This window comes from Echiichthys vipera (assembly GCF_963691815.1).
Source record: "Echiichthys vipera genome assembly, chromosome: 6".
In the NCBI taxonomy this organism is placed as follows: Eukaryota; Metazoa; Chordata; class Actinopteri; order Perciformes; family Trachinidae; genus Echiichthys; species Echiichthys vipera.
The window spans coordinates 24,993,375-25,013,509 of record NC_139831.1 but is presented as its reverse complement, the minus strand read 5'-3'; the positions used below and the strand labels follow the sequence as shown (position 1 = coordinate 25,013,509).

Genomic DNA, 20,135 nt, shown 5'->3' with positions numbered 1-20,135 from the left:
GTGAAGGTTGTCCCCTATTACTGAAACAGGGAGACCACTCCCTGCTGAAGACCATCTATGATGCGCAAATGGTCATGTTTCACTAATAAGAGACTTATATGCATCGGTCTCCAAGCAAAGACAAAGACACCATCATAAGGGACTATATACTCACCACTATACACTGACTGTATACCTGTGATTTCCGGGGTAACAACTCTCGCCATGTCAGATATTAATGTAATTTTACAATATAACTGGAATCCAATGAACATGTACTATTGGTTTGAAAGTGTGACATGCTTGCTAATTTGTGTTTATCACCAAAAACAGCATATTCTGCAATATTTTGCAGCCTTAAGCTGCCTTCATAATATGTTTGAAAGACATTTATTTGAAGTAGTAATACTTAGTATCACTGAGTGTTACACATCATGTTATAAGACTACTGCAAGTGAAACTTTTGACTACTAAACTACTTAAGAAGAAGTTTATCGGACCAGTCCGACCATAACTGGTGGATGAACCCCTCTGGATGAAGGTCCACTTGTGACCATCCATGTATAACTGGATCACTTGCTCAGTTGGGATGGACCTATGTCAACCACTGTCTTCTTGATGTGGGAACGGGGCAATGTTGGGGTTTATTTGTTTATGAAGATCTGAGTTTATAATGTAGCAGAAACCTGTTTCAAAATTCTATGAATTTACTATGTAGCAAAACTGTTTGACCAGTCTATTATGCTTGTATCTGTGTTACGACCTCACTGTTTTATAAATCAGGTGATCAAACCAAAATATAATACTGTATCATAACCTGTAATGCAATCTAATGGAATCCAAAAAAATGGTACTGAAAGTGTTTTTACAGAGAAGAGACCACAGTACACGAACTGTGTGTGTGTGTGTGCAGCTAGACCAGAGCACACGACACTGATCAACAGATCATGAGTTCTGGGTGGAAGTAGGTGCGAGTGCATTATAAGTTCAAGTGGAAAAAACTGCCAGATGGCCAGCAAGATAATGAAATGCTTACATAGGAACAAAAAAGAGCTAACCCCAAAAAAGGTTACTTGTGACACATGCACAAAGCAATATCATTGGTGGATGGGAGAAGTTGGAAAAATATAAATATGAGGTACACAACGGATACATTTTAGTCTGTTCGCTTGACCAACAAAAGGCTCATTGATATATTGAATGCAATCTTGATTTCTAAATAAATCTCTCTTCACATCTGAACTTCTTGGATTTCAGCGTTTTCTTCAGAATTGCTTTTCATCACTCAGGACTCCAGGAGTATCATTTGTACAATAAACAGAACAAATTGGTGGGAGGCTTGGTTGTCCGAGCCTGGATGATTTAGCCACGACAGCTACCAGAGTATGACTTTGGTCCATTAATCCACAATACTGACAGATGTGTGTCTTCCAATATAGACGTATGCCTAGTTTTAAACAAGATTATGTTGGATAAAAGAGAATTTACACTCTGCTAATTCCCTCAAGGAAAGGTGTAGTGAAGACAGGCAGGGTGTAATCGAGCGTTCAAACCTCTTTGACATATTTTATCAACCTTGAGGCGAATAGTTTGGTATTAGGAGAGCTGCTACAGTTGTCAACTTACTATTCAACCATGAGAGATTTTTCTCACCACTATCACCTTTCTCTCTCAGTCCTGCTACTGCTATCACATGATTTTTCTTTCTTTCTTTCTTTTTTTCTTTCTTTCTTCCTTTCTTTCTTTCTTTCTTTCTTTCTTTCTTTCTAGCTTTCTGCATTTCGCAAGTCATTATGTATATTTTCTTTTCTTTCATCATGTCTAGCTGAAGCTAAAAAATAATACATTTGAATTATTGCGTTTTCAAGAACTCATCGGTGTCAAAAGTCAAAAGATGAAATTATTAGATAAATTATTAGATAAATATGTTTAAGTGTGTGTGTGTATGTGTGTGTGTGTGTGTGTGTGTGTGTGTGTGTGTGTGTGTGTGTGTGTGTGTGTGTGTGTGTGTGTGTGTGTGTGTGTGTGTGTGTGTGTGTGTGTGTGTGTGTGTCCATGCATTAAAAGCGTGTGTGTATACTTTTAGGGCCATGTGCTTGTGAATGTGGCTTGTATTTGTTGCTAATAGCTAAGGAATAGCTATCTAAAGATGTTTATCTAAATAGTAACAGAAACATAATTAACAATGTATTAGGTGAAAGGTGTCACTAGTACTGATAAACACACACGTAATTAAATGTATCACCTAAGTCCCTCAACTAAGCCTGGCCTCTGGTATAGCCGCTTGCAGCTTTCTTGAGAACCAATCAAACAACTTCAGAGCTAACTATTTTATACCAGGCTTTTTCTACGAACAAAATAGTTCATTGCAAAAGTTGCATTGCTGATGCTTGAAATGTTTGAGTTTGCGACTATGTAATATCTACCATTCAACAGTGTAAAAGTTATTGTGTTAGGATTCCCTTTTCATTACCCTACACAGTGTGTACATAATGGACTACTAATGAATATGTCCCGTGAATCAACACTGCACTTCCTTGGGCCCTCAGCAATACACCCGCGAAATGTGAGGTAGATTGGATGAACGATTTTAGAGGAAATGGATGGACAGACAGACAAAGACTCCTTCCTGTTTAGTAAGATTGTTTTGGTTTTTAAAACCCTCAACCTTACTATTTTGTTTCACAGCTAGCAGCTAGCTGATGATTGTAGTGGAGCATTTAGCAGTTGACAGACAGTTCCCCCTTTTCTCCATATCTGCTGGATGTGTAAATTAAATTCTAATTCTTCATATTGTTCAATCCATCTATCCATTCTATAAAATGCTGGAGTGCTGGAGTCCATCCCATTATGCAAAAGACAGGGATAGTAGAGTAGACCATGCATAGGTTGCTAGTGGGCCACTTGCTGTACCATCATCAGCTACAGTGAATCTGTGGATCTAAATCACTTCGTCCCCTCCTGCAGGTGTTTAAATGACGTGAGCGTGCAGAAATCCAGTCATGGCGCTGTGGTGGTGCGCCAGCATCTTCTGCAGGTTGGCTGCAGCGTGGTTTCCCCTGCTCTTCTCATCACTGTTATGGCAAATGGTAATGTATATATTAATTTCCTAAAACTAGAGTTTTTCTAAGGAAATCTTGAATTTATCTTGACAGAATATTGCAAAGGAGGGCGCGTTGTTAATACACCTGGTCTATTTTATTTCTTCTACTGAGTATTGATTTCTTTCCAAACTGTCAGTGCCTACGCAAGTCTGAACTCATCTGTTTCCTTCTCCTTATCTCACCTTTTCTGAATTTGCCTGTGCTGCTGACGGCTTCCTCATACCGCCTTTCTAAAACTTTCACCCATTTATCTCCTCTCTCTTCTTTTTTATTCCTAACCTTCTCCATATGTGTGATTTCTGTTGTTAACTTTTTCTCTCATCCTATCAACCCTTTTTTTCACCCTTTATCCTCTGCAGATCTCCCCCATACACGCCATCACATCCTGCCCGCAGAGTTGTAGCTGTCCGGGCGTTAAAGAGGTCCACTGTACGTTCAGGCACCTCGTGACCATACCAAAAACCTTCCCGAAAGACACAGAGAGGCTCAACCTTGGGTAAGACTCAATCACTATGCATAACCACACATGCAAACAGAAGCACTGAGACGCTGTCATCAATGGGTAGCCTTGGGGAAGAAAACTAAACACTCTACAGGAAGTAGTGTGGAATGTGGAGAAGGTTATTTGTCAGAGAAGTGTTTTCTTTGGCCAACAAATGATCAACATCGCTTCTAAAAACTCACAAAGCAAAATGCTGAGGCAAGTTCTCCATGGTTGTCGTGACGATTCTTCTTTTTTTATGCCAGTGGACTTACTCTCTTGCCTTAGGGTGGGATTATGAAAACATATTGCTGCTTGCCATTGATGTATCATATGTCACCCTTCCTTAAGAACAAAAGCCAGTCTTACACCAAAGAGAGCCGTTTCACCAATGAGATAATCAGTACATAGCTATGGTGCCTTTCATTTGACAACATCTGCATTAAACCCAGAAGATAAGGGCTTAGCACCAGCATGTGGTACTGAACAGAGTCCGGAGGGGATAAATCTCCTAATCACTTCCATGTGGACGGAGCTTTCCCTGCCCTCCAGCATAGCGAAGAAATAGCCCAGCCACTGTTTTGTAAATAACAAACTGCCTTGTCTAATAATTGGCTCTGAACAATGCATTCACATGGCAAACTACTTGGCAGGCAGCAGCCAGAGCTACACTATTTTTCAGAGGCAGCATTCCATTTACATTTATATGTGGATCTCTATTGTGGTAAGAGCTATAACTGCATTTCAGGTGCAATACATCTGTGCTTAGAGTAGTTCTCCAGCTCTTCACGATTGGATATAATTCTATGATGTGCTGAACCATTTTTCCTTGGTAAACGGTCACAAAAGCTACAAAGAAGTGCCTAGTTACAGTCTACAGGAGTTAAACTGCCTCCATATGCACTACAGTGGGAACAACACTGTGGGAGCTATCAGTGAATTCCAGATAACCTTGGTCTTGAACCAAAACAGAATTATATAGCCAGCATTACACTGCTGGGACTACATTAGGAAAGGTTTGGCAACAGCACACATTATATTTATACTAAATTTCTGTGCCCCCTTCAGGTGAAATTGGATAAAGTTACATATTCCTTCAAGAGCATTTGTGCCTTTGTTTTATGGATCTGATCTAACCATTGTACCATTCTTTGCAGTGTGAAAACACATGCACCTAACATAAACAGACACATGGAATATATTATAACTGCACCACATAACAATGAAAAAGTTACAAAAATGGATACTACATGATTTCCACATGGCAGCAACTAATAGACTCCTCTCCTGAACAGTGAGTGTCTCAGTACATTAGGCCCATATCTCTTCGGAGGTCTCTACTCTAAAGCAGTGTGGGGTAAAGGTAAGACTATTCGACTATATTAAAAGTATGGGGGATGGTGTCTTTTTTGAGCCAGTCAAAAACCAAAACCAGAAGAGCAAAAGTGTAAGGAATGGATTTTGTTTGTGTTTGTATGCCCTTATGTACGCCGCAAACATTAGCATGTCCAGCTAACTAACTTACAGTATAATGACCTAACACAGTGTTACTCCCCAGGCCAAGGAGCATTTCATGGTATACTATTATGTGGAGTTATGTTCAAGAAAACCCTTAATGGGTTTCCCTGCTGTTTAGGAGCCAGTTCTGGGTCCTACTATATCAGAGTGTACATCAATGTTAGCCTCTCTGTTTTTATCTCTAAACCATAGTCAAACTTCTTACATCGCACTAGATTCACCAAAAATATTTACAGTAGACGTAAGCCTTTTCTCTTGTATAATTAGACCCATATACTATTTTATAATTAAAAATTTGTTTTTCATACGAGTCCGCTAGCAAATATTAAACAGTCAGACAAAGCTTTGAACCAACTTGTGTAGCTAACATTAGCTTATTTAGCTACAGTAGCTAGCTCCAAATACCAGTGACTTCATGCAGCAAACAGCAGTTAGATGGCTGCATTTGTATATGTTTGTCTGAAATGAAGGACCCAGTGTTTCAAAAATAACAAAAAAAATTCAGTCACCATCATCACAGCATGTGTCCCATTTGAGAACAAAGACAGTTTGGCAGGAAACAATTGCAAAACTGAACACAATGTTGTCAGTTTACCACTTATGCTAATGGTTTCGCTGTAGAGAAGTGTTTGATGTTGCACTTTTGAATGCTTTATTTCTGATTCCCTATTGATTCCTGATGGTTTGTTCTTGAGCAGTCTTAAAATAGGAATAAAGGGAATTTCTCAAGGACACTTCAGCAGAGCAGATATTTGGAAGGGGACAAAACCTTTAGGGGAGCTAACCAGCTTGAACTTTCTAAACATTAGACCACCCCGCTACAGTTACTGGGGCGCAGACCTGGAGGATTTGGTCTCTAATACAAAACTGTTGGTATGTGTTCACACTAGGCTTTTTGGAGTGTTTTATTTATAGTCTGGGGCCTGTTTTCCTTTAGTTTAAATGCAGGCAGACTCTTTTAAAAGAACTTTTGTGCCGAATGCTCAGTGAGTGTCATGGAGGACGATATGGACCACCTACAGTAAGCGCCTGGCATAGTGACAGTGAAGCTTAGGATTCAACTATGGAAAACAGCACATATACAAGTCTGCCATGATTAAAGCTGTACTCAAGTTAACTTCCCCCAGGGATCTTGAATCACAAGTTCTGACGCATTTGGAGTGCATGTAATATTTGGTTGCAAGTGTAGTTCACTTGGAAATAAGCTCTGCTGAAGTTTAAAATTTAAACTTCAAGCAGAGTGCTTTTGCATCCTCCCCCCCCCACACACACACACACACACACACACACACACCTTCCCCACCGCCTCTGACTTGCTGTACTACGTCCAACAATTAGTTCAACTTTCTGTAAAAACAATCCAAAAAACATGGCCACTTTGGGCCTTGATTTGCCAGGTGTAAAGTGGTCGCACGCAGCCTACACAACACCATAATGGGAGCACTATAGATCCTTTTTTTCCATCGTTTACGTGTTCATCTGTCAAGCACCAAGTATTTATTGTCTAGATTTGCAAGCTTTTGTAAACCTTTTTACAATCGAGTGTACCACAACGAGTGCCTTCGTGAGAGATTGTCCAAACGTGTGAGCCATTACCCCATTTGTACAGTAAATTGTGACAGCCTGTTCTCATTCCCAGGACATCAAATAATGCCTTTTTTCAAATACGCCCTCTGCGTTTGACACTGACGCACAAGGCAGCCTTGAACGTCTGTTTAAAATGCACCAGGCATTCAACTGTTAACCCATCCACTGCAATATTGGATACTCAGATCAAGTGCTCTAGGATTGAGCACAATAAAGTCTGTGTAGGGAGGAAGTCAGGGTAGATGGACAAAGCGGATTTACAAGAGACTGCGGATCATGTCCTGTGCGCCAATGTAGTTACATTACAAACTCACTTGTTTTTGCCCCACCCACAATCTTTTCCTAACCTTAACCAAGTGTTTTTTTGTCTAAACCTTACTACATAGGGTGAATTCACAATGTTAACCACATGTTCCCCATGTTTAAAACGACGGCCGTAGTGGTGCATCAAGGTTTATGACGTGCAGGGCTACCCAGTGCATTAACAAGTGACACCAAAGGGTCCTGACAAAATGGGCGTATGTGATGGACTGGAATGAGAATGGGTTGGTAGAGACTGCAAAGATATGCAAAAGACATAGACAGTTATCTGAGGTGCCTGAGCATGAAAAATGGCTACAGAGTCAGCTTGAAATTCCAGTATTTCATCCCTCTACATCTAATAAAGACAGAAAAAAGCAGTTAACTAGGTTCTATTTATCAGCTCAAACCACTGATGCTAACAAAGGTGACTTAGTCTTGCAAGGCACAATTGCATGCCTCACTGCATATAGCTTGACAACCATAGACTGTATAAAAAATGGACGTAGCCTCTCCGTTGAAGTCCATTCTCTCAACTTGATCCAATCGTCCTCGCCTACGGGAGTCGCCATCTTGTCAGACTTTGACTCCATCTCATTTCCTCTTACCAAAAAAGGGCATGTATGTGACATTGGGGGGAGGGAGATACGTCCGTCTGGCTGACGTTTACCTCCGAGGAGAAGTGAGGGCCAGTGGCTAGCTGTCACTCAAGAGGCCGCACCCTAATTATTCATAAACTGCCCACCCACCTCAGTGTTGTCATGGAGATATACCCTAAACATACAGGCTAGTATAGTTTTGTGTACCAGGCCTTAAATAGGTTTAATTATGTTGTGAAAACGGTCTGTTTAACATGGGGGTCATTGAGAAACTGCTCTATTATGAAACCTGCCCTTATTGGACACTCAGAGAACTGCAATTTTGCCGCTTCCATATTGGATCAACCAGGGAGTCGCTATGGTTGGGGCTTGCTGACAAAGCTCATCAAAAATTAAAAGTGTCTTTAATGAGATGACCCTAAACTATTAGCCCAGCTTTAGTGAGCCATGAAATGTATTTTGAGTCTGCTTGTAGCTCCTGTATGATATGACTTGTGTTTATTAGGACCTAAGTGCAGACACAAAAGGGTAAGTGGTAATTTGGTTTTAATCAAAAAAGGGTGAAAAGGGATGAAGGCATGCTGTTGAGTGTGATAAATCCGGCTAGTCACTGAAGCAGAAAGCTTGAGATGGAGAGGATCATGTGTCGTAGCTAGAAATCTAGGCACTAGGAAAAACTGGTTAGAATTTGCATGAGAAAAAGAGAGAAACAATAACTATACTGAGCAGCCAAGAGCGCATTTACCGCTGAGCAACCTGGTGATGAGTGTAAGGAGAGCTGGGGTACTTAAACTGTGAGTTGATGAGTAGATTGCAGACAGGTGTGGTGATGAGCCAGGTGCCAGATCAGGTAGGTGCACCCATAAAACACACAGACACATCCAGACAGACAAGAAAGGAGGAGACACAGGAAAAAAAAACACCAGAGACAAGACTGGACCCTTGACACTGTGTACTGAAGGAATGCAGGAACAGATTTCATTATGGTATAAAAGGGAGAAAAAGCCAGGGTTCGAAGTCCAGCTCCCAATGGGGAAACCTACTCTAAAAATATATTAAAGACACTCTGGATGAAAGTGACCACTAGATGATATATTGTGAGCTGGCTGTTTTATTGATGGCAGTGGAAAAACGCAGACGCTCCCATATGTGTTCAATTGGGTAGGCATAACTGCACCCAGGGAATGCTGTGTGTTTTACAGTTTAGGAACTCACTACAGGAGAGATAATACTGTGCTGATTCCTGTTGTTGGAAGGCCTGGCTCACTCCCATACACTGAAAAACAACATGCTGTGTTCCTTTGATGAATAATGTCTTGGCTCTGGCATCTACTGTTCTATACTGTACTTGGCGATCGGTTTGACTCTTTGACAGATGTCTTCTTTAATGTGCTGAAACTTGCAGACCCCAAGGAAGGTTCTTTAATAGTTTATTTTGATAAACTGATATGGCAGGACCTTGTGCACAGAAAACCCTGCTGCTTTAAAGTGTTGTGTTGATGTTGTTTATGAGACGGAGAAACTAATATTAAAAAACTGAATTTCTAAACGTATGCCGAGCCCGATTCTACTGAATAGTTGTGAACTCGATCTGTGCGTATGCTTCCTCGGACGAATGATAAAATAACTGCAGGTCAAAGGTCGACTGAGGTCTCTCTGTGATCACTCTTCCCTTCTTTACACCCATTCTTTCCAGCTATCTTTCCATCATTTGAAAGGTCACATTGCCCAAACAAACATTCACTGATATTTGTTTCCTACCCCTCTGAACCCCCGTATGACCCTTTACTCTTTCATCCCAGTAACTGGTCCTGTTTCTTTTCTCTCTCTAACAGTTATAACAGCCTGACGGAGGTGGAGGGGTCAGAATTCAGGTCACTACGGCAACTGGAAATGCTCATGTTGCATGGAAATGACATTAGCACAGTCCACCCTGGGGCGTTTTACAGCCTGAGATCACTACAGGTAGAGTGTGTGTGTGTGTGTGTGTGTGTGTGTGTGTGTGTGTGTGTGTGTGTGTGTGTGTGTGTGTGTGTGTGTGTGTGTGTGTGTGTGTGTGTGTGTGTGTGTGTGTGTGTGTGTGTGTGTGTGTGCGCGCGCGCGTGTGCGCGCTTATCTGTCCTGGTATTTTATAATTAACTTTTTTATTGATTCCATTCAGCATTGTCCCATTAGCATTTAACATCTCATGTACATGTTTTGTACAGAGCATACAAATATTTCACAGAAGGGATTAAACACCAAAATAGACAGACATTCACAATTACAGTATACACAAAACTCAGTAGATTTGAAATTACATTTTTCACTACAGTCCACATTTGAATGCTCCTGTGGCTAACACCGTTCTTTCCTGGTGAAGGATAATGCCGAACAAAACCAAATGAACAATTGAACAATCAAAATTTGTTGCAGGAACCAAAGGGATCCATAAGATACATTGTTTTTACCAAATAATGTCTGTCACTCCAGAAATTCTTAAATGTATCTTATTCTAGTCTAACTAAGAAAGTCAGATTTGCCATCCTGTAAATGTTATACATTACTTCTATCCAGTCCTTAATTTTCCTGGTGATGGCTTTTTTACCTGCCACTTGCATCACTCTGAATAAGTATTTGTCAATTTGACTAAATACAATTCGAGAAATGTAAATGGAAGTTTAATTTTAAAATGATTTTCCAAGCATTTATTTTATTTGAGCCAATAAGGTACAATAGAGGGGCAGTATCCTGTTTTTTTAACTATAGTATGAATAGCCTACTTAACTTCTCTAAACGTGTCTTGAAAATAGGACAGACTTCTTATTCTTTACCAGTTTATATGCATAAAGAGCGATTTCAAATATAACCTTTGAGCTCATCAGCCCAAGTGAACCTACAGCTAGGACTGAAATATCAAACGTAATTATTAATCGTGGCTCATCATTAAGAATTAAGTCCCATAATCACAATCACAACAACTATAAAACCAAAAACGTAACACTTCACATCAGACTATAAAAGATTAAAAAGAACTTCCCACCAATTATATTGTAAAGTGCAGAGGCAATGGGTCATAAAGGGCTTAAGCAACAGATGATTTGCTTATGGCAAGTGGATTTTAAATGCAGTGATCAGGTCTAGTGGTTCCAACAGATCCAAGTCAAGCTAAGTGGTTAAATACTTTGATTTGTGTCAAACCCTCTCGAGTGTTTGCATCTGTTGCCTTATCCCTATTTGGCTCTAAATTATAGCTAAAGCAGTTCGTAGCAAAATCATGTAAAAGTATTGAACCACGCTGGCTGTGTTGGGTTGCGTTGTTGTGTTGAGTCATCAAGCTTTTGGAGAAACAAAGGTCATCAAAGGGGATGACCTTATGGGGATGGGATTCTCTTTTTTAATGTTACAGAGTTTCTAGATGGAAATCTCTCCTAAATGAAAAAGCAAAGACATAAAATTGGTGGGCTTCACATGTTGTCACTGATCACATGATCTGCCATCAAAATGCCTATTTTGTGTAGTTTACGGGTGCTCCAATCCCAAGAAAAGTACCAAAGATTGTCATTCACAAAGGTGAGAAATGTAAAAAAGCCCAGCGCTGTAAAAAGTGGATTTTAAAGCTACATCTGCAGTCAGGAAGAGCAGAGACAGTTTATTCCTGTGTCTGCAGTGACCACTTCGTCATTGCAATGACATTTCCATCCTACTTCACAATAATCCAAGTCTTCAGCAGTGTTTAGTTTGCTGTCTGAGAGTGGTTTACCTTATATAAACGACTGTCCGGCTAACATCATCCTTGAGATGTGTTGCATGTTTGTTGACATTACATGTATAACCGTTACTGCTAGCTGCAAGCATCTTAACACATCAAATAATATAAGAACAACAATATAAATCACCTTGGCAGTTTGGTATGGAGGTTGTGGACACACCCGCTGACAAAAAAATTGCAAACCTCCATACTTTTATAGGCCTTCATCTTCTGTTTTGTATAGTATGATGTCTGAAGGACCAGGTAGTTGGTGATTTCCACAGCCTCGATTGTCGCAAATCCTTATGACATCCTTTTCCTTCCAAAAACTCACCCATCTTCATAATATATGGGTCAGCCCAATATATTTACTAACTAATTGTTTGTATCTTTGTCTAGCAACTGGCTCTAAATCCTTACAATACGGACTCTCTGGAACAGTTTCCTCTGTAGACATACTCGCCATTTTTTACTTCTGGCCAGCCATGTGAAAATCGCGCCCACTTCACACGTCATCGTAATCAAGTGTTTGAAACCCAGCTAATAAAAAAAGTAGCTGAATATAATTTAAAGCATCTCTTCTAAAGATGACAGTCTTTTTCATCAGGAGTTAGTGGACTTACCCAGAGCTAGAAGTTTGCTTAATGTAGATTTATATTGGTTATGTCCCTCCTGTCCCCTTGATAATTGCTTAGTATAGTTTAAATGTTCAATACATTTCAGTATAACACTAACTCTTTCTTTTCTCTCCAGATCTTGAAGTTGAGTTACAACAAGCTAACATCGCTGAGTCCTGGTCTGTTAGAGGGCCTTACTGGTTTGATCCGTCTCCACCTGGACCACAACCTCATTGATTTTATAGAGCCCTACTCCTTCTCTGGTCTGACCTCCCTAAAACTACTGCAGCTGGAGGGGAACCTTCTCAAAGAGATCCACCCTCATACCTTCATAACGGTGTCACTACTAGGAAGCTTTTGGACTTCTGGACTCAAGTGAGAAATAACAAGACAGTGGATATTTCTCTTGTTCTAGCTTATATTTGTTGGGGGATAAATATATCTTGAAAATAATGTGAAGGGTATTTTTGAAATCACTGAGCTAAAGAAGAAGTGTCTTTGCTTACAACAATCTTGTTTAAATTTAATTAAATTATTTTGAATGTTCTTAACAAGCGTTATTTAAAGTCAGTGTATTTGTTTCCCTGCATTCTGCACGTTGCATGCAAGAATATAGGCATCAACCCAGTGTAACAGTAAGTAAAGGAAATTATATAATGTCTTTTCTCTCAGACACTTACATCTGTCAGACAATCTGTTGGAGCAGCTCCCTGCCGCAGCACTGAAGACAGCTCCCAGGCTTGAACTCCTCTCTCTGCATGGTAATCCCTGGACGTGTGACTGTCAGCTTCAGTGGCTAATAGAATGGAGCTCCACACACGAAGGTAAGGCTGCATGAATAATTACTCCAACTTTATTTTCTGACATTAGAACACTGTTCCATGTTTCTTCACTTCTGCGGTCACAAACAGTTTCACCCTAACCAGATGACAAATGACCAAACAACTATTCAAGGTGACAGGAGGCCAGGGGCAAGTAGCTTAACTTCTGTTTGGGTGTCCGGGGCTTCACTTATTTTATATATATAAAATGTGCTGAGTAGGTAGTGTACAGTGGGTTTTTAAAGCTTTTTCATCAACAACTTTATTAGAGCAGTGAGAGTCAACCACAACACCAGAGTAACAGGTCGTATGGCTAAACAATGAGCTGAAACTCTTTAAAGCTCAGTAAAACCAAGGGGGGTTGTTGATTCAGGTGATAATTCTATGTAGGTTCAAAACTTAAAGCGGGCCCTTTCACATTGGCACACTGATACATTGTTATTGTTAAGAATATACTGTATAATAATAGCCACTTGAAAAAACAGCAATGGAGATTTAGATGAAGACACTGAGCCACATGTCTGATTAACTCCAGAAAAAGCCAAAGCAAACAATACAGAAGCAGAGCAAAGTGCTAGCAGAAGATAATTTGATCCATATAGTCTAGAAATTCCATTTCATTTTTTTCTTTTTCTTTATCTGTCCTTCTCATTCAGTATTTGCATGTACTCTGTCTCATTTGTTACATTTACATTTACATTTGTTTGCATTGTTACATTTTTGCAAATCACCTTTAACTAGTTCCATATGTTAGCTGTTTGTATCAACAGAAGAGTTGATAATATATCATTGTGTTTACAGCGTGCTTCATCTGAAAATAAGGGTTTGTGACTGCCAGAACTTTAATAGTGGAAGCATTAACCTTCACTGAACTCAAACTCTTGAAGAGATGAAATTGCCTCTGCAGTTTTCCAAACCCCTATAATTCTAGGTTAATGTTGTTTTTTCACCTTTCCCCCACTTCTTGATTAATTCCTTACTTTTCCCTTACTATGTCTTTGTAAACATCTCCCTAACTTCCCTCTCCCTCTTAACCTTTCTACTTCTTTTTCTTTCCTTCCAATTCCTTGAATTGTTTCCATCATTCTTTCTCTTCCTGCCTTTTCATCTCTCTCTCCCCCTCTTTCTTCCAGGCGTAATAAAGTGCAAGAAGGAACGTGGCTCCAGTGACACTTGCCCGCAGTGCTCGTCTCCTCAACCCATGATCGAGAGCCTTTTTCTAGAACTGACTCCAGACAAGCTTACCTGTGAAAGGCCAGCTCTTCGCTCCTCACTCAAACAGTGGGACAATCCTGTGTGGACTGAATCTGAAGCAGAGCCTGACCTCCCTTACACCCGTGACTTTGAGAAGCCTTTAGGCCATCTGACCTTTGTTCTCTCCGACAGCCATGGGAACAGTGCTCACGTGGCATGTGATGTGCGACACCCTGGCGACAGTTCACCCATGACTTGGACAGTAAATCCACGTTCACCCGGGGAGTTGATTGTCAACGTGTCACTGGTGACTGTCCTGGAGTGTGAGATTGATCGGGAGACTTTGCAAAATCTATGGCAATTGGTCGCATATTACTATGAAAGCCCTGCAATCTTGGAGAGAGGTCAACAGAAAGGAAACTCGAGCAGAGTAACCTACCAATATGTCCAAGCCGTAAATGAGAATTCCCCATATTTCACAGAATTAAAAGGGTATTTGGTAGCAGAACCCTCATGGCTGCTTCAACCCAGAGTTACTTTGAGGCTCAACAGACAGCAGACAACAACCAAGAAACTGGTGATGGATTTCACTACTTTAATTACCAAGCACATTAAGAGCCATAGAGCTGATGACAATGACCTCACTCTGTCCTGGGCTCTAATTCACAGAGGGACAGCAGGTCGGGTTCGGACTGCTCTCGAGGGTTCCAAGGTTAACTTGGAGTGCAGTGTTGTCACTTCAGATTCAGAGGTGAAAGTGGAGTGGGTGCTTCCAGATTTGTCTATTGTGGAAGATGCAACTGATAAAATCGAAATTTCTGAAAAAGGAGAACTTGTGATTTTAAATGCCACAGTGTCTGACTCAGGCCTTTACCACTGTATGGTCCGAACCAAAGCTGGTGTGGACTTGATGCCTCTGAGGCTCACCATCAAAGAACTCTCACTCAGCCCCACCGCTTTCAATGGTCAGAAAATTGTAGTGGAAAAGGGACACTCTTTTTCTCTCCCTTGTGAGGTGACCTCAGTCCAGCCCAGTCAAACTATGTGGTACCTACCCAAAAACCAAATTATTCTCCCCACACAACAGACAAGACGGGCAGAGGTGATGGGAAATGGGACTTTGGTGGTAAGGAGGTTGACAGAAGAGGATGCAGGGGAATACACCTGCTTGACCTCCAATCTGTATGGAGTTGACATGCTATCACACATGGTGGAAGTCACAACAGAAAAGGAAACAGATAGGTCCAAAGTACAGACTACAAAAGAGCAGCCAATCTTGCCAGTTGGCGTGGAGGAAGGAGAGGGTTCAGGGGGAGATTACCAGGAAATTATACGTCCTTCGGCTACGCAGTTCCCCAAGAAGGTTGGGACACAACAAAGGAATCCTAATGGGTTTTTAAAAAGGGTAAGAATCAAAGATTCAAAGAGAAAACCCAATAAATCTGTGAAGGAATTAGATCCAAATCGTTGGGCAGAGATACTCGCTAAAGCTAATGCTAAACCAAGTGTTGTCCTACCCACAGAGCAGCCACCACAAAAGCCCAGTACTGTAACTGCCCAAACAAGTGCGTCCAAACGTGCTACTACAATTGCAACTACTGCTAACAACTTACCCGCTGCTACTACCCCTCCTGATATAAGAATAGAGCCAACAAATCTCCCAATTAGCACAGAGGCTAAATCTGAGGCCTATTCTACAGATAAGAAGGGGGATAGATCTGTAACATCAGAAGGTCTGCCACAGGTTTTACAACCTCCACCTCCCAGAAGTATAGAACCAACATCACACTATGTTGGTGTGAATGCAGAAGCTGTCATAGATCCCCCTGCTGTAGGAACTCCTCAGCCAGTCGATCAGTTAGACAGTAAGCCATCTGGAGAGGGGAGAAGGAACCACAACCTCGTTCCAGGTCAGTCAAACAGGAGAAGACCGCCTTATAGACGTAGAAAACCTCCAATGAGAAGAATCCGTCCGCAAGGACACCCCTTCTACCATTCATCAAACAAGCCCCAAACAACTGTTCTCCCAACAACAACCAACACACTAACAACAACAATGACCACAACAACTGCTGTTACAACTACTACTGCTATGACAATAACACCTGCTCCAACCACAGTGGAAACCTTATCTGTTGAATATAAGACAGAGGAAGATAAAGGTGAATACTATGAAGAATATATTGACAAGGATAGTGGTAGCTTGGATGCCAAGGTAGATTTAAACAGTGAAACCCCTTATAGCACTCATGATCTTGACAGTAGCCTTACAACATTTCCATCAGCAAACAAAAAGAATATAGGTAGCTCTCCACCTAACCCAGAGACGTTTGTCACTTCAATGCTATATAGCACCCCTCATGCAACAGAAATGACTGTCAAAGACAAGGACACAGAGGATGTAAACCTAATGGAATCTGAGAGAAAGAGGGTGGAGATCAGAACACAAGCTGAAGTAAAGGGCAGAGACTATAAAGATCTTGCAGGAGAGAATGAGAGGGAGGTAATAACAGCAACGGAAAGGCAAGAAACACAGAAAATAGACACAGAAGGTAGAGAGAAAGATACAGAAAAATCTAAAAAGGAGTGGGTTACACAGAGCTACAGTACGCGGGATGGCATCCGGTTAACCACACAAAATAGGCCGAGACCTGACAACCGGCCTTCATCCGAACTAAATACACCAACCCAAAGAAGAACTTCGTCTTCCAAGATCATAAACTCACATTCAACAAGAGGCAAAACAAGAGAAGGAGTCTCACAGAAAGAGGATAAAGAGCCAAAAGTGAAACCTGAGAACCACAGTTTCCTAATGGAGCCAGTTCACCCTTGGCTCCATCCGAACAAACAGGAAGTTGGACAAACTACTACTCCCAGGGTGACACACACAAACCAAGACAGAAATACAGGAAGACAAGGGGAAGTGAATCCAGGCAGGCATTCCCAGCCTCCAAGAGTCCCCCCAACATCCCACTGGCCTTCACATCATCACTATCATTACAACCCCCTCTACCCTTCCTGGCCAGGTCAAAGATCATTTCCTCATCCTAGGCAAGGTAAATAAAACTGCTCTGTAATCATTTCTTTTTAAAACATGTTGTTTCATTTAGGTGTGATAACCAAATGTGATTGATCAAGAAGTATAAGAGATAAAGGATAAGGAATCAGATGATTATATTGACTTGACCAGCCAAAATACTTGAAAAAGGAAATATTGTCTTGGCTTATGATATGTCACTCTAAGACTGGTTGGAATACAGGGATCTATACATATTTGATCAAATATATGTCCGTAGGTCCTGGGTCATACCCTGTGCCCACTCACAGACCTTGGCCTTTCCCCCACCCCTGGGCTAAAAGCCCGCTTGTCACCAACCGACCAGAGATGACTGCTGAAACAGTGAAGCCTACACCTACAGTACCTGGAACAACAGGAAACTCCAAGTTTACACTCTCAAATCCTCATCTGTCACAGTATCATCAACAAAATCATCACGTGGATAGCAGGACCCAAACCAGAGACCAACTGTTTCTATCAAGGCTGAGGAACAGATACAGACAGGTATGATGACGGGTGATTTTGTGAGTGTGCAGAAGATGATCGATCTTATTATGTCCAAATGTTCATAAAGTGAGTGAGAAGCATTTGGCTTTGTTGGCAACACAATTTCTATTGATGGGACTGATGATAAATCAGCCCTTAGAGATGGGATTTAATTTTTAGTAGTCAAGAGTTAATGCTATAATTACTGATCATTTTGATATGGATTTTTCCAGGCGCAGCTTGATCGCATTGCTCAGCTAGGGAGGATGGTGACACTCAAACCTCGTATTAGCTACCACAATCCTCCATCCAACATTACACCTAAACCAAACCCTTCATCTCCACATAGACCATACAACCCTAGACCAGCAGCACCTACTGCTTCTTACAATTCTAAACAACCTCTAAACCCAGCTAAACCTTCTTCATCATCATTCTCTGGTTTCATCCCAACCGCTCGTCCCTACCACCACACCACCCCTGGAGTTCTGTATGGAGGTCGGTGGCCTGCTGGAGGTAGCTACACTATTAAAAACATATATACTTTGTATTTAGAAAATTATATTATTTATAATTATATATTAGAAATATATTTCATTTATTTAAATTTTTTGTGTCTTTGTAGCGGGACGAATTAGCTCTCGGCGACCCACAGCTGCACCTCCTTTCCCATGGGTATTGGAAGCTGGAAGTGGTGGACTGAAGCCTCGTATTATCACGGTGACCGCAGCTAGTATGTCAGTGCTGGCGGAAAGTGATGTGTTCTTGCCCTGCAAAGCTACTGGGAATCCTGAACCAAACATTGCATGGACCAAGGTCTCAACAGGTAAGAGGAAGAGAAATTTTAAAAGAAAAAGAGAAAGACAGGAATGGAATAAGAAAAAATCTCATTAGAGAATGTAGAGAACTGAGACAATCCCAGGGAAAACTGACTCAGTCATGTGTTGCTTTCTGCTCATTCATGTTATTCGCCCTGGGTCAGATCTGCCTGCTTTCTATGTCTATTTTGATGCTATCACTGGGGAAAACCAATGACGGACACTGTTAAATGTGGCATTTTCAGTCATGAGAATCTAGGGCTTCCCCCTTTTAGTCTAATCAAGCATTTTGTTCTCTAATCAAGCATTTTGAGTCGTTCTTTAGTCAATTAGTCATTTTTTATACTTATTTCGTGCTGAATTACCTTTTTCCAAGAAACATATGAGAGCATATCTGGTAAACACATGATTTAAAGTGATGCTTTTGTATGATTCTTTGCGGAGAAACTCTGTTTTTCAGATCTGTCTATTAGACAAAATGGTATGACTCTTTGTCAACCAAAATTTCTTTAATCGAGGAGAGCCAAATTTCTCCCACCTCATAGTCTCTTTATCCTTTCTGTTCCCCTCCCAGGTGCCACCATCCCAGCCAACACGAAGCATGGTCCCCGTTTTGAAGTCTTCAAAAATGGAACTTTTGTTATTAAAAACATCCAGCTTCAGGATAGAGGCCAGTACCTCTGCACAGCCCAGAACAGCTTTGGATCAGACCGCATGGTCATCACCTTAGCTGTGCAGACTGAGGCACCCAAGATCCAGCCTCCCAAGTCCACAGATAAAGCAGTCTACTTAGGAAAAAGTGTGACTCTTGACTGTCTCGCTACGGGAAAACCACCAGCCCAAATCTCCTGGATTCTTCCTGACAGGACTTTTGTACGTGAAGTCGGGTCTGTTCGCACTCACGTTTCTCAAATGTCTCTGCTTCAAAATGGAACCCTTCAAATTCGGTCTCTCGATTTCTCCAGCAAAGGGGATTATAAATGTATTGCAAGCAACGCAGCAGGTGCGGATACGATCACTTATCATCTTCATGTAGCAGCTCTGCCTCCAAGCATCAGCGAAGGAGCAGTGGATACTGTGATCATTCAGCCAGGTATAGTAGAGAACTTTAACATGATTCTTCCCATGACAGAAAGTCTTCCTCATGTTATGCTTTTTGCAACGTCACAATGACTAATTTAAATGAATAAATCACATTTAACCAGGCAGGAGTGTGTATGTCCACTGCTCTGTGAAGGGTGAACCAGTGCCTGCTCTGAAATGGACGCTCCCGGCAGGCGTCCATGTTAAGCCATCACAGTTTCTTGGACGCACGCTGTTTGTCTTTCCCAATGGAACGCTGTATGTGAAGAATGTTTCACCAGCTGATGCTGGGAGGTATAAGAGTTTCCTTGTCATTTTTCATGAGTCTTTCTCTCTATGCACCTGTCAAAATGTTCTGGTTTTAGTTGATCTAGCTAGCTAAATCAGAATGTGTTCACTTAACCTATTGAAATAGTCCTCTCAATTGGGTTTGATTTTATTCTGAAGCTTTATGGATTGTGGTTAGTCCAATACTTGGGTTTTTGACCAAATACCTTATAAACTAACGGCATTCTATCATAATCATTAAAAAGTTGCATATGGGGATCTACTAACTGTCCATTTCTGAATAAACTTCTGACTTTCAAAAGCAATAGAGGTGATATTCACTGCATTTAAAGTCAGAAGTTGTGTACCTTCAGGCAAAGCACAGCATTCCTTTCCCAGGCAATACAAATGCATAATGTAACTCAAAGTTATCAGGCTGATTAAAATATTCTTGATCTAAGCCCTTGAGCTGTGAGTTTAAAAAAAGTCACCA

General features: G+C 41.1%; 1 protein-coding gene across 1 annotated transcript in view; it reads left to right on the top strand.

Annotated features, from left to right (window-relative positions):
* LOC310948156 (matrix-remodeling-associated protein 5) overlaps window positions 1–20,135 on the top strand; it is a 36,038-nt gene that overhangs the window by 10,836 nt on the left and 5,067 nt on the right. The window contains exons 2-12 of the mRNA XM_083915187.1: window positions 2,947–3,068; window positions 3,443–3,579; window positions 9,404–9,533; window positions 12,052–12,290; window positions 12,588–12,739; window positions 13,870–16,986; window positions 17,227–17,492; window positions 17,708–17,990; window positions 18,100–18,300; window positions 18,867–19,385; window positions 19,498–19,669. Coding sequence (XP_083771313.1) covers window positions 2,982–3,068; window positions 3,443–3,579; window positions 9,404–9,533; window positions 12,052–12,290; window positions 12,588–12,739; window positions 13,870–16,986; window positions 17,227–17,492; window positions 17,708–17,990; window positions 18,100–18,300; window positions 18,867–19,385; window positions 19,498–19,669 — 5,303 coding nt within the window. The 5' untranslated portion in view covers window positions 2,947–2,981. The remainder of the gene's footprint in view (window positions 1–2,946; window positions 3,069–3,442; window positions 3,580–9,403; window positions 9,534–12,051; window positions 12,291–12,587; window positions 12,740–13,869; window positions 16,987–17,226; window positions 17,493–17,707; window positions 17,991–18,099; window positions 18,301–18,866; window positions 19,386–19,497; window positions 19,670–20,135) is intronic.